Consider the following 15,286-nt stretch of genomic DNA (forward strand, 5'->3'; position numbering starts at 1 on the left):
CTCGGGTGCCCAAACCGAAGCAGGTGGTGTTCTTAGGAGGCCACACTCGGAGCCTTCGATTTGAAGGTCTAATCCATAGGGCAGTGGAGCATCGTAAGGAGATGCATTACCATGGTAACCGGTGACCAACGATTGGTTCATACGCCATTTGTTCCCTAAAGATACTGGAGCCCATGTACACCAGTGGTTTGAAATGAGGGTTTTCCAACTCCCCTAGATGGATTCTCTATATCCACCATCCCGGTTAAAGCACCGGACATTCGCTTTTTGTCCTCTCGATTTCGTAAACAACATTAATGACACGAGAAGGCAGTGAGTAGGACTTCCCTGGCAGAGGCTATATACGCGTGACCATGTAGAGAGCATTTGGAGAGGGTGAAAGGACTCTCTCCACTCTCGGCCGTACCAGGGTATTTGGAGGCAGTAGCACACATTGCAATATCACTATGTATACAGAATTTGTTTTCATGAATACGATTTACTTAATTAAATAATCATTCATTTACTTCTTCTTCTTGTTCTTTTGAAAGGCTTTTGAATCATTATGTCATTATTCAAATATACCATGTGTAACAGTGAAAGGTTTAGCTAAAGGTGTTGATTATGTAGTTGGTATGCGTTTAAATGATATAAATGATCAATTACAACAACAACAATCATCATCAGCATCATCATCAATTATGCATCGATTACAACATGCATGGAATGCTGTTTATTTAGATAATAAATGGGCATTATTTGATCCAATGTGGGCAGCGCAACGTTTAGCTGTTAGTGCTAATACACGTTTATCTCAATTAGTACAAACTGGTCAAATGGATTATGAAACGGATATGTTTTATTTTAATGTTGATCCAGCTAAATTTATTTATTCACATTATCCATTTGATGAAAATTGGCAAATGTTAAAACCACCAGTTACATTAAAAGTAAGTATGTGTGTTTTGTTGTTTTTCTTTTCTTTTTCGTTTTTCTCTTTTCTTTTCTATTATTTTCTCTTTTCTACTCTTTTTCTTTCCTTCTCTTTCCTTTTTATTCTTTCTTCCTTTCTTTTCTTTTCTGTTTTCCCTATTCTCTCTGACCCTTTTTCTTTTCTATTCTTTTCTCTTTTCTACTCTTCTCTTTTCCTTTTCACTTTTCTCTCCTCTTCTCTTTTCTGCTCTTTTTCTTTCTTCTTTTCTTTTTACTCCTTTCTCCTTTCTTTTCTTTTCAATTTGTTTTCCTTACTTTTCTACTCTTTTCTATTCTTTTCTCTTTCTTTCTTTTCCCTTTCTCTTTCTTTTCTCTTCTCTTTTCTGCTCTTTTCACTCCTCTTTTCTATTTACTCTTTTCTCTTTCCTTTTCCTTATTCTTTTCTTTTCGATTAGTTTTTCTTTGTTTTCTGCTCTTTCTATTCTATTCGTTTTTCTTTTTTCTTCTTTCTTTTCCACTTTTTTCTATTCTTTTTCCTTTCCTTTCTACTCTTTTTCTTTTCTCTTTTCTGTTCTTTTTCCTTTCTTTTCTATGCATTTCTCTTTTTTTCTTTTCTCGTGTTTTTCTTTTCTTTTTCTTTTTTTTCTTTTGAATCGAAATGTACTTGAAATTGATTACAGTTTCATATTCCAAAAAAAAACTGATTTCAATTGAACTATCATGTTTGAACAAAATCTGTTCAACATACACATAGCTGAACTAAGATGTTTGAGAATACAATGAATATAAAAACACTGGAATTTAGATGTATTCAGTTTGACAGTTAATCGCCCTCATACCTCTAGTAGCATTCAAGATTGACAAGATGTATTCAATTGACAAGTTCCAAAAATATACATCTTGGATTTCATTTACTATATAATGCGTTAGGCTAGACTATGATTTAAAGACGAACCAGTCAGGTATAAGATAATAGGACTTGGATTTTGGCGCGAAATTCATTTATCCATTTGAATAAATAGTTTTGACATTATAGCAAATGTGTCGGTTCGTGATGAAAACCTTAACTTCAACTCTTAAGCCAAATCATCAGCTGGAAACACTGGTTTATAGTCCTCATTTGATCCTAGATATTAAGTGGACACTTTTAAGGTCAGTCTAGCATCATTCATTATAGTCTCACCATGTGGTAAATAACAGAATCCAACTATTGATTATTATGAGTTTTATTGACCTATTGGTTGTACGAAAACATAGACGGTATAACAAGTTTGTTTTATCAACAGAAAAGGGGTTTTGTAGAGGTTGTAGTAATTTTTACTAGTTGAATTCATGAGTCGATTAAGGCTAAACCATCAAAGAAAACCTGGACGACTGTCTAAAGGCTAGGCGTTCGCTCGTGAGACCTAAGATCTTGAGTACGAATCCCACAAGCGGGATCGTAGATGTGCACTGTTGAGATGTCCCAAACTAAGACGAAACAACCGTTCAATGCTTCCAGGTTTTTAACAGTGATCTAAGTCACATCGATTCATATATTTAACTATTAAAATATTCGATAAAATAATTTTTCGTAGACCAAAGTACACAAATAAAGGAATATTCTAAATGAAAGAATCGTTCGTTCATTTGCATCATATGTCGCATATCTTTTTTGTTAATCTTCCATCCGTTTATGACGTAACTGTGAAAAAAGAAAAGATGAAAGTGTGAAACTCTCTGTCACTACTTTCAAATATCTTATATGCATCTATGGGCATGTTTCTTTGTGTATCATAATAATGAGGATAGTTGAAAGAAATGTAAGTGTGAACAACCTTTGTTGCAATTCACTTTGTGTTGCTTGCTTGTATCTACAATTAATTAGTCTCTTATTAGCATGTGTACATTCTGTACGGATTGCCTTGATATCGTCTTAAATCATAAGCCTTATAAGCGAAGATGGATAGTGTTCAGCTGTGGAATCCAGGACAAAACGCGTTTCATCCTATTATTGTACTCGTTAACTGGACGTACCTGAATCTCAGGGTTGATGATCATTCTGGGGTTCGAACACAGTACCAGTCGCTTTAAACGCTACCGCTTAGCTACTGAGTTCTGATAGCCACTTGCTTGTGCAATCGGGTGAATCTTTCTTCATATTACATAATTCCATACTCACCAATTTCTAATAATGTTTTGCTTTTTTTTGAACTACTGAAATACTGTAATAGTAGTTTATATCCAAAGACACCAAATGTGTTTTTTTTTGTGTTTTTTTTAATCTAGGAATTTGAAAACAGTGTTCTATTGAAACCAGCTTTCTTCCGTCATGGTCTTGGATTACTATCACATCAAGATTGTGTTATACTTGCACCGAATAAACTTGTTATAAAATTATCCATGCCAAAAACTTTAACAGATACATTGAAATTTACATTCAATTTAAAATATGAAGGGAAGGATGATAATCTAGATGTAAGAATATGTGATTATTCATTTACATATATTTATTTATATTATTTCCTTATATAAAAGGTTGCTTCTTTCTTACCATTTCTACAGATGATGCTTTATGCATGTCAGTCAATCAATCAGTCGGACCAGGCACATCTATACATCGGTCTAACTTGTCATACCTCATTAGCACAACAAGATGAACACCGGATTCATAGAAGTAGTTCGTTCAGTGGTGGCAATATATATAAAAGAAAGATTGCATTTAAGGATATAATACAGGAAGGAAGGATTCGCTTGTAGAAAGAAAGATATGAGGCGATTTTAATCTCATAGTTTAAGCGAAGATAAAGAGTGTATACATATGGCTTAAATTGAAAAAGAAACATTTGCCTTGGTTGCATATCTATCTACTTCAACATCATCCAATTTGATTCAAGCAGACTTGAGATAATAATCTTATCGGCATTTAAATATCTATATGAAGGTCTGTGGAGATTGTTGATCATAAACCAAAGTAAGAAAGCCACTGCAAATCTGGGAGTACTTGATAGCTGTTTCATTTCCTGGGTAATGCGCTACCACGACTTCACCAGGGATCAAACCTAGGGCCTTTAGATATCGCTACGATACCTTAACGTTTAGACTAGTGAGCCTCTATCCGATAGCGTACATGTTCAACCTCAGTCAATTCGCAACATTACGTAACCATCTCCCATTGTCTTCAGTGAGTGCCTCGTACACAACACGGCTGAAATCTATTGGTCATTACTTTTCATAGAAGCTCAGTAAATATCTTTTCAGAGTTATTTACTAGTGAGAACATGGTAATGACCAGTATAGAGATGCTTACACGTTTTTAATACGTTATACATTAACAGGGTACATTGGTCACATGTTATAACGATTGGTGACGTAGTGAAAAACAAAGAACCATGGGTACAAAATCACAAGTTATAACAGTTACTTAAGTTCGTATCGATCTCTTCTTCATGTTATGACCTATTTCAACTTGTTTTTCTTCTTCTAATTTCAATAAAGTTGCCAAATCTAAGTCAATTTGGAATACATGAATTATCAAGACGTGATGCAACGGTTACATTTCATTTTCGTTTCCCAAAACCTGGAGGTTATAAGCTTACTTTATATGCACAACGTATTGGTGAAAAGGTAAGCTTAAAAAAATTGTGAATAGAAATCTATATCTATGTATTATTTATCAAAAATCAAACATACTTTACTTACTTACGACTGTTACCATTGATGAAGGAGCATAGACCACCCATCAGCATTCTCCATCCAACATTGTCCTAGGTATTCCTTCCTAGTTCTTTCCAGTTGTTATGTATTCTTTTCATGTCTGCTTCTAATTAACGACGTAGTGTATTATTTCGCCTTTCTCTTCTCTGTTTCCATTCAAGATTCAAAGTTAGCGCTTGCTTCGTGATGCAAATTGTTGATTTCTATAATGTTTGTCCTATCCACCTCCAACATCTTTTGTTAATTTCCTCTTCAGCTCTAAGCTTGTTTCTTCTCTATCCCACAGTAGGTTGTTGCTGATGGTATCCAGTAAACGGATATTGAGCATCTTGCGTAGATAATTGTTCATAAATACTTGTATCTTCTTGACATTAGTTGTAGTAGTTCTCCAAGTTTCAACTCCGTACAATAAAACTGTCTTGACGTTCGTATTGCGATAAGTCTTGTTAACTGAACGCTATATTCGGTTCCTAAGCTATTCTTATAACCCCCAAGCTAGAACTACACAGTGACCTGAACACGAGAGAAAAGGCGTAAAATATGCAAGAAGCACTTTACTCCAAAGGTTAGTTTTAGTACAGAAAGTATAGGGTTTTGTTATAGTATTTCAGATGTTCCTGGGTTTCCCGAAAATTCTGGAATGCTACTAAACATAGTAGCCGTATAGTAATCAGCCAATCAGAAATTCTACATGTGATAACTACTGAATCTTATGAATGAAGATCTTTTCATTTATTGAAATTAATTATCGTTAAGGGCTAAAATCAAATCGTTAGTTTGATTTATTTTGAGATTGTCTAAGAATAATCATTCTCGATCATATACAAGTTATTGTAATCAATAACTACAGAATCAAGTGGTTTTCTTAGAGGGCCACACTCGGAGGCTTCGATCTAATGGTCTGATCTACAAGGCAGTGAAGCAACGTCAAAAGATTCAGTCTCATGGTAGCTTGTGACTAACAATAGGTTCATACACCTTTTGTTTCGTCAGGATCCTGAAGCCCATGTGCACCATTAGTTTGGAATAAGGGTTTTTGAACTCCCTTAGATGGATCTTCCATGTCCACCAACTCGATTAAACCGTAGACAACACCGCCGATGTGAGAAGGCAGCAAGTAGGATTTCCTGTCAGTGGCTGTTAACGCATGGTCATGTATTTCGAGAGACAGAGGGAGAGTGTGTGTGTGCGGATTCTCCCCACCATCGATCGTAACAGGGCATTTGAGGGGCTAGTCACTAGTAAGTACATGATTATTACTTAAATAGTTCGTTAATTAATATTTATATCCCTTGATCGATTGATTGATTTATTGATTTATTCTTATAAACATTAGTTATTTGCAGATATATGTGAATATCGTGTAGAATCAAAAATGAGTACCGATTTACAACAAACAGAACCGGTTGTTATGGATACTACTACTACTACTACTACTAGTAATAATAATAATAATGATACTTCAAAACCAGCTCTTACAATTTTACCATTTCCTCCAACATCACAAGGACATTATGGTCCAGCTGAAAAAGCTAAAGAATTAGATATTATTACTATACCAGAAGATTTGGAAACTCACTTAAACTGTCATACTGGAATATTAGAAATCAAATTTACAACTAAAGATCCAGTAAGTAATGTTAGTCATTGTTGTTGTTAGTATTTTATTTATTCTGTTTTTAATCAGTTTAATAGTTGAATTCATGAGTCGATTGAAGTTAAACCAACATGGAAGACCGAAGAGCACAGGATAGCCGTTTCGTCCTATAGAGCAGTGCGTATCCACGATCCCTCCTCGTAAGATTTAAACCCATTACCTATCTGTCTCACTCGTGAACGCCTAATTTCTATAGGATGGCGTAATTTCATGGATTGTTTGAGGTTAGACGGCTCAGTGATCTGAAAGTTAAACGTTCGCGCATGAGACTGATAGGTTCTAGGTTCGACTCCTGCGAGTGGGATTGTAAATGCGCACTGTTGAGGAGTCCTATATTAGGACAAAATGACATTTCAGTACATCTAGGTTTTCCATAGTGATCTAGCTTTAATTGGCTCATGAATTCAACTATTAGATTCCTACAATATCTACAAAAACCTCTCTCTGATGTTATTTAATTATACCTTTTTTTCATAGAATGATTTTAATTATACACTGCTTGTACATCAGGGAACACTAGACAGCCATATTTCCCTAGTGTGAAGCTCTATAGTGGTATCCATCTACCATTCCATAATGATTGGTAATAAGTCATTTTTAATTAATATAAATAACTACCTATTTTTGTACTCAGTTAACTCAACTATGAATGTAGATAGTTTGTCATATTTTCTTCTCATGGTTTATTCGGGTTTCGAGTGTCATAGTTATTTGATAAGGGAACAATGTTTTCTACCACCATTTTGTTCTGTGTTAAACAAAGCAATTTATATTAGAGTGTTGATAAAAACCTAAAGCTTTCAATAGTTGAAATCATGAGTCAATTGAAGCTAGACCACCATAGAAAACCTGGAAGTACTAGACGACTGTTTCATCCTACTGTAGGACTCCTCAGTAGTGCGCATCCACAACCCCGCCACGCGAGGTTCGAGTTCAGGACCTATCAGTCTCGCGCGCGATCGTGAATGCGCACTGCTGAAAAGTCTTATAGTAGAACTAAAGGGTCTTCAGTGGTTCCAGGTGATCTAGCTTCAATTGACTCATGATTCCAACTATTTAAATTACTATAATATCCACATAACCCCTTCTGATAAAAATCTGGAGAGTTTGACGTTTTTATATGTTATACTTTCATTTTTCCCTCCCCTGTTCATTGCTTTTAGCAACGCAAGCTTCCACGTTTAACTGCACGTTTAAAATCATCAATTCATGAAACATCAATGCTTACTGATTGTATACTATTACGTAGTATTGAAGCAACATCATCGGGTAGTTTAATTTCTGCAACAAATCGTTTATCTGGAACACAAACTATACAAGGATCACGTATTAATATGATAATATTGACAGCATATTTACCAACAGGTGGTGAATATGCATTAGAAGTTTATGGTGCACCAGCTGATTCAGATGAGAATACTTCATATTTCTTGGTAAGATTATTCGAGTATTCATTTGTGATTTACTTAACTGTATAGCAGTCTTGATTTGTCATTAATGAGAGGTTCCAAATTCGTAGGGGAGAGTTATCCAATTACTTTTTGTTTCACTCAGTGGTCTTGAGTGCTGTTAGAGGTATGAGGGTGGTTATCACTTTCCGGTTGTACACACTCTGGAAGGGTTCTTCTGGAGGTACCTGAAAAAGAAAATTGGGTTAGAGGTGGTCTTAGTGACCTGAGAGCGTGACCGCAGTTCACAAGGGACAACTGCTTGAGGTCGGTCACACACGACCTTTTTATGAGTAATTTTCGTGTTAGCTCTGTTATGACTTTATGTCCGGCTAGTTATCACATGATTTATCCACCAATCAAAATACGGCTTATACAGTCTTAGCACTGTGCCAAACCAATGACGTTCGACCGGTATGAGCAGCCTGGCTTCCTTATTGGTTCTATGTCCACCTAGCCCGTCCACTTGAGTCCAGAATGCCAAATACCAGCTTCCACTATGCGAATCGAATCGAATCATTTATTTCGGACATACTGGGTTTATATATCAACCAAACAAACCATAACGCACCATAAAATAAGAAATAACATTTGTACACAATACAGCCAAAAAATGACTGTAAACGTGGGAGACAGTAGTCAATAAACTGAACATAGCTTAAGAACAGTAAATCGTATAATAATAAATTATAGATCAAAATAAAGCTGATAATAAGAGGAATATAAATATACATAATTTAATTATTGAATAGTTATACCATAAGAATGTATAGATAATATTAGTCAATTAATATGTCTCAAAAGTTACTCGTGATTTAATCTTCGCTCGGATAAAACAAACTCCGTACGGATATCCACGAGATAAGGCGAGGTGTGCATTTTCAGGGTCAACCTTTTCTGAACTCATCCCTCCTTGTGGGAAGGCAGCATCGCTGTCATACTGGTTGTCTGAAGGAAACACCTTATTGCCTTCACATTTTTGTAAAGCCAACAGTACGACTTCGCCTTCGGACCTTGGGTTTGTGGATTTTAGTTTTATCGCTCTTGAACCGACCTGTCTGGGATGGTAGGACCTTGAGGAACGGTTGTTCCAGCCAGTATAGCTCTGTTGCTTCATCACGATAGGCAAGTACGACCACCACATCAAGGCAGCAACAACGGTCGGGTTTGTTTTACTTATATCTTCCCACTGTTATTTAGGACTGCAACTGATCAGTCCCGTGTTGGTGTATGTGCATCCTGTGGGGATTGCCTCGATATAGCCTTAAGTCATAAACTCTTTAAACGAAGATGGATAGTGGCTAGCAGTAACTAAAGCAACGAATAGTGGATGTGACAGTTCAGTGTGGGACAGATAGCTGTATGTCAAACAGGACGAAACACGGGTCCTGAATTCCATTGCTAGCCACTATCCATCTTTGATTAAGAATATTGAAAGTTTATACATTGTATTTATAACAAATCTGTTAACAGATTTGTATGTTGGTTTCATTTGTAACGGTAAACAAATTCCCAAAATCAATAGCTCTGTAAATCTTCAACATTTGACGCTGATCACATTTGTTTTAATGGACTCACCTAGCTGAAGGCACTTGGTCACACATCCGCATTAGATCACGAGTGAGTACACTGTGCTTAATTACTCCTACAACCGCTAGCTAGCTTAGATCAATCACTTCTAAATATACCAATAGTCTATCTTAATATATTTTTGAATTCCTTCGCTTCTAACTTCTAATTTCACTGGGTTGACACATTTCCATTATAGAAGATGTTAATAGTTGAGGTGTTTTCAAAACTCCAAAACTACATATGGCATCTTTTTTCAGCTGAATAGTTTAAATGGGCAGTATTTATTTATCTCTAAGCTACCAATCTTCTTCATTATTGAAAGAATTGATGGTTTTTGTAGGATGTAAGTATGTATTCTTAAGTGATACAACTAATAACTTATTATTTGTTCTCTGTTATTTTCAGAATATTTGTTAGCTTACATTAATCGACCTAATGTCTACGTAATTGTTATTTAACCAATACGTTATGGTACTTAAAAGACTAGTATTTTAGTGTTGTTGAATTTCACTCTCCACGATTGCGTTTCAGTCGATTATAGTTTTGAACTACTTATAAGTAGTATAAAATATACAACAAAAGTTAGTAAATATATCGGGAAGACTATAATCTATGAACGAATCAATCAGATATAAGATAACGAGTCACAAATTTGGGCACGGAATTCATCCATACATTAGGCTAAATAGAGTTTTGACATTATAACTGATGTCAGTTCGTAATGAAAACCCTAAATCTAATTTTTAACCCTAATCATCAACTGTAAATGGGAATTCTAACTGCTTTATAACCCTCATTTAGTTCTAATTATTAGTCGTTCACTCACAAGGTCACTTCAGCGTCGCTCAAAGGTCGTCCATAAACTATAGTCTCACCAATATATCAATCTTGTTTACAATTGCTCCACATGATTTGAAATGTCATTATAACTCCAATTATCGTTTACTATTTCATTTAATTTCTACTTTTTTCTTTAAATAATCTTACAGGTTTGGCAGTTTTTAATCAATTCTGAATATGGAGTTCGATTATCTACTCCAGTTAGAAAACGTTTAGCTACAATGAATCTAGGTCCTCAAGATGAAACATGGTCTATATTAGGTTTAAAATTACTTAGTCATGATGATCCTTTAATTCATGTTCCAACAGCTGGTTCTATTGAATTAAAAAAGACTCGAAGTAAATCAGAAATTATGAGTCAGTATATGAGTCAAGGAGATAAAATAATGAATGGTGTATCTACAAATGATTCATTAATAGTTCCTACAACATCACCAGATCAAACAAATGAAATAGATGATGAAGTACAAGATCCACGTAGTTGCGATTTGAAAATAAGAATTTCCAAAGAATCTCAACAAAAACTTTATGTCGTTGGACAGTTTGTAGATATAAGTACACCAGAGGAAGAGGTAAGTGTTGTCATTTTTATCGGTTCATGTGCCTATTTTTTTTAAGGCAGAAATTAGGTTCTCGAACCAACAACCCAGTTGTAGAAGGGAGAATTACACAGACGGTAATAGGACAAGCGTCAGGACGAACTAATAAGATTTGAGGTTCATAGAGTAGGCTGTTGGTCTTAGATGGATAAATCATGTATTCACTCTTAGTTCAGTTAACCTCATAATAACAGGTGAACATAAGCCTAATAGAAATAAATACAGTAAACTACACTTACTGATCACTGGGACAGTTGAAGAGTCCCATACTAGGACGAAACAGCCGTCCAATGAATCCAGGTTTTCCATGGTTGTCTAGCTTTAATCAACTCATAAATTCAACTATAAAGTAAATTCACTCTATTTCAAGTCTTCTCATTAGCTGGAAACGGCTTAAGGTTACAATTATTAATATAATTAGAAACATAGAATTGATCTAATTGATTAAATGAATTGAATATGGGTGTACGAATGGGATCAGAAAATCACAATGAATATAAGGAGATGAAAGATACTATATTAAATCAATTTCGACTTTGTTTTACTGAGTTCAGGAATCCATTGACATTAGACCGTTATTGAAAGCCTGGAAGCGCTGGATGACTGTTTTGTCCTACTGTAGAACTCTTCAAAAATTGATTTTCATTTATGTCTTGGAAAGAACATAAGGCATGAAACTTACTATCCATATAAAGCGATATAGTTATTAACATAGTGATACTACAATGTATGGATAACTTTCGAGCGATGCCAAATTGACTTTGACAGTGTCTACCTATTTGATAAACCTAAATAAAAGTTATAAAACAGTTTGAAGAATAAAGACGATGATTTACAGTTGATAGTTAAGGTTAAAAATTAGATTTATGGTTTTCATCATGAATTAACATCAGCTAAAATGCCAAGATGCTATTTAGATGAATGAATGAGTGAATTTCGCACTCAAATCCAAGACTCGTTATCTAAAATCTGATTAATTCGTTCAGAAATTATAGTCTCGCTACTAACATCAATGATAAAATACAATAATCGATTGATTCATAATGATATTAGCTACAGTTTAGATAGTAAGTCAGTATACATACAAGTTAGAACTGAGATACTTGATTGAAATTACCTCTTCAAAGTTGTATACTTAATCAGTATCCACTCTTATTGCACCCATCTCTCGTTTATTTCAGCACATCCATGAACATCAGTTTAAACTTTATTTAATATGATATTATCATATCTAAGGCTTAGATTCTTTATATACCGCTTACAACTTGAGCATTGAAATACAAGAACCTTCTAAGCTGCAAATGAAAAGATAGAAGATAAATGAGAAGGAATACTATTCCAAACAGTGTCATTTATGGTATAGAACTGTCAGGTATTGATAGTTTTTAGTAAATATGAAATTATCATTATAGTCATCCAATCTGCATACAGAGAGTTATTAGCATTTGTCTTATAAAGAAGCTATACGTCGAGATTTTGGAATATTCTTCTAGAAAAACAGATGATTGAATGTAAAGTCTTTAGCTCTTCCTGAGCTTATTAAAGCTTCCTTGAGTTCATCTGTGGACCATCTTCAAAGATATCTTTCAAACATTCGTATTGAATTCACTTAATAAATTACATCAACTCTTCATTTTTAGATTGAGATCATGATCCGATTAATGTTAGACCATCATTGAAAACTTAAAATCACTAGACAGATGTTTCGCCCTATCGTAAGACTCATCAACAGTGCGCATCCACAATTCCACCCGCGGGATTCGGACTCAAAATTTATCGGTCTCGTGCTCGAACGCTTAATCTCTAAACTACTGAGTAGACCTCCAACGATGTTAATTATGCTAATGATTGTAATCTTAAGCCCTTTATAGTCTGATAAGAAAATTTAAAATAGACTGAATTATTAACTAATCTTACTTACTTACACCTGTTACTCCTAATGGAGCATAGTTCGCCAACCAGTATTCTCCAACCCATTCTATCCTCCGCCTTCCTTTCTAGTTCTATCCAATTGTTGTTCATTCTTCTCATGTCGGTTTCCATTTCTCGGGTGTTATATATTCTTTAGTCTTCCTCTTCTCCTCATTTGACCTTGATCTTGTGACACAGTTGAGTATCTTAACTAATCTACAATGATTGAAATCATGAGTCAATTTAAATTAGACCAACATGGAAAACCCGGAAGCACTGGATGGCCGTTTCGTCCTAGCATGGGACTCCTACTCAACCCAGTACTTATCATTCTCGCACGCGAGCGCTTAACCTCTAGACCACTGAGTCATTTCCCATGGTGGTCTAGCTTCAATGGACTCATGAATTCAATTATTAGTTGGTTAAGCGCCTAGTGCGAGACTGGTAGGTCCTGGGTTCGAATCTCGCAGGGTGCGGGATTGTGAACACGCACTGCTGAGAAATCCCACGCTGAGACGAAACGGACGTCCAGGGCTTCTAGGTTTTCCATGATGGTCTAGCTTCAATTGACTTATGATTTCAATCAGTGAAATTTCTAAAATCTACACAAGCTCCTTCTGATAATAATCTACAAATGAATCAATCAATTATGGTTATCATTTTTATTATTATTTAGGATTGTACAAATTATCTATTACAACAATGGGATGAAATTGAAGAACCAAATATAAATGAACATTTAACCTATTTTATTCGTATACCAAAAGGTGATCATTTTTATAAATTATATATATATGCAATACCAATTAATAATAATGAATTACCACAATCATTACCATTAGTTTATACATATTTAATTGAAGCACCACCACGTATTATGTCATCTGAAATACCATATATTGGTGTAAAATGGGGTGGATTTCCTGAAAAATTAGAGCAACAACAACAACAACACCACCACCAACAACAACAAAACCACCCCCACCACCCCCAACAACAACAACAACAAATAACTATTACATAATTCTTGAAATCGACTTCTGTTTTTTTGTAATTTTTTTCGAGCGCCATTTTAATATTGTAAAAAAAAACAAAACAGTATGGTATTATTTTCGAATAAGTAATGAACTTGGACTCATGTTTTTGTCTTGTTTTTGCAATTTCTTCTTTATTGATTTTGTGTCGTTGATTAAATGAATGATGATGATGATGATGATGATGATGATGATAACTTATAAAGACTTTCTGCTGTTGTTGTTGTTGTGATTGGTTTTTCTTCTTTTTTTTTCTTTTTTTTTGCTTGTTGTTTACTTCATAAGATTATTCACCTGAAAATTCTGTTTTGTTTGTTTTGCTTATCATTGATTATGGTTCATTTGATTGATTGATTGATTGACTGACTGATTGATTGACTGATTGGTTGGTTGATTGATTGATTGATTGAAATGATCCATTTATTAGGTTCCAGCCAAAAAAAAGACAACAAACAAAAAACAATGATCAGATCTTCTTTATATGCTTATTAGGATCATTTGAAGATAAATACGCTTATAGATATTATGTAATAGTGACTTGTTTTGGTTTTTTTTTGTTATTTCAGTGCCTGTTTTTGCAATATGTTCATGTGTAAGAATGTTAATGTGATACTTTGTGTGTGTGTGTGTGTTTAAGTTGTTATTCTTATATGCTTAAAAGTGACTCAATGAATTCATATTCAATTTTGTTGTGTTTTTTTTGTTTCTTTGCAATTTATTTCGAAGATGTTATAACTTGTGAGTTTATACCCTTGTCAATAATATAAACGTAATGATATCACCAATTAGTGATACAGTGAATTATCGACTGGATCAATGATGCATAAAACCTATAAGGCCGGTCTAGAGTCTTTATCGGTCCCGTTGCCTGCCTGACTTAGCCTGTCGGAATACAGAATACTGATCTCAGGATCTGTGATATGAATCATATATTTCAAACATACTGGGTTTATATACTAGCCAAACAGACCACATCATACCATAAAATAGAAAACAACATTTGTACAAGATCTGACCAAAAGTGTCTGTGAATATGGGAGACTATAACTAATAGACTAGGCATAACTCAAGAACGGTAAATTGTATAATAATAGTCTATAAATCAAAATAATGCTTATGATAAGAGGAACACGAATATGTATAGGTCAGTTGCCCCTTTCAGTTAAACAAGTTGGGGAAGACTAGTAGACTTTTCTGGATAGAAACAGGCCAAATCAAAGCACGGCAAAACTACTGGAGCTAGAATAGCTGTTTTTGCAACCGGTTGGAGTTTGCCCTGTAGGGCGCAACCTCATACAATAAATGCACCACTTTTGTAGATTTTTTGTCGTTTTTCGATCCAGGAGAAATTATGCTGTGATTCTTTGTGGGTATCGGTCGAGTGGGTGATTAGGCCCAATCTCTACCACACGGATTACTGCTCACGTTAGTCCACGAGACTGAGTCCCACTAGCCAGGAGGCACGATGAAAACGTGTGAGTTGGGTTTCGCCTCCCGAATAGTTTAGTTACTTAGTGTTATACGACAATATATTTACAAATTATTAGTCCAGAAATAGATTCTAACAGTTACCATTCATAAGTCTCACAAGGAACATAAAATTAGGAATGAAATTAA

General features: G+C 34.8%; 1 protein-coding gene across 1 annotated transcript in view; it reads left to right on the forward strand.

Moving 5' to 3' along the window:
* The window catches only part of CCDC39_1 (Coiled-coil domain-containing protein 39), a 62,038-nt gene extending 47,594 nt beyond the window's left edge, over positions 1-14,444 (forward strand). The window contains exons 6-12 of the mRNA XM_051215314.1: positions 531-929; positions 3,181-3,369; positions 4,390-4,518; positions 5,945-6,238; positions 7,429-7,698; positions 10,275-10,697; positions 13,312-14,444. Of these exons, the coding sequence (XP_051068524.1) occupies positions 531-929; positions 3,181-3,369; positions 4,390-4,518; positions 5,945-6,238; positions 7,429-7,698; positions 10,275-10,697; positions 13,312-13,659 (2,052 nt within the window). The 3' untranslated portion in view covers positions 13,660-14,444. The remainder of the gene's footprint in view (positions 1-530; positions 930-3,180; positions 3,370-4,389; positions 4,519-5,944; positions 6,239-7,428; positions 7,699-10,274; positions 10,698-13,311) is intronic.
* Positions 14,445-15,286: the final 842 nt, after the last annotated feature.

The sequence above is a fragment of the Schistosoma haematobium genome, chromosome 2 (assembly GCF_000699445.3).
Source record: "Schistosoma haematobium chromosome 2, whole genome shotgun sequence".
NCBI classification, from domain to species: Eukaryota; Metazoa; Platyhelminthes; class Trematoda; order Strigeidida; family Schistosomatidae; genus Schistosoma; species Schistosoma haematobium.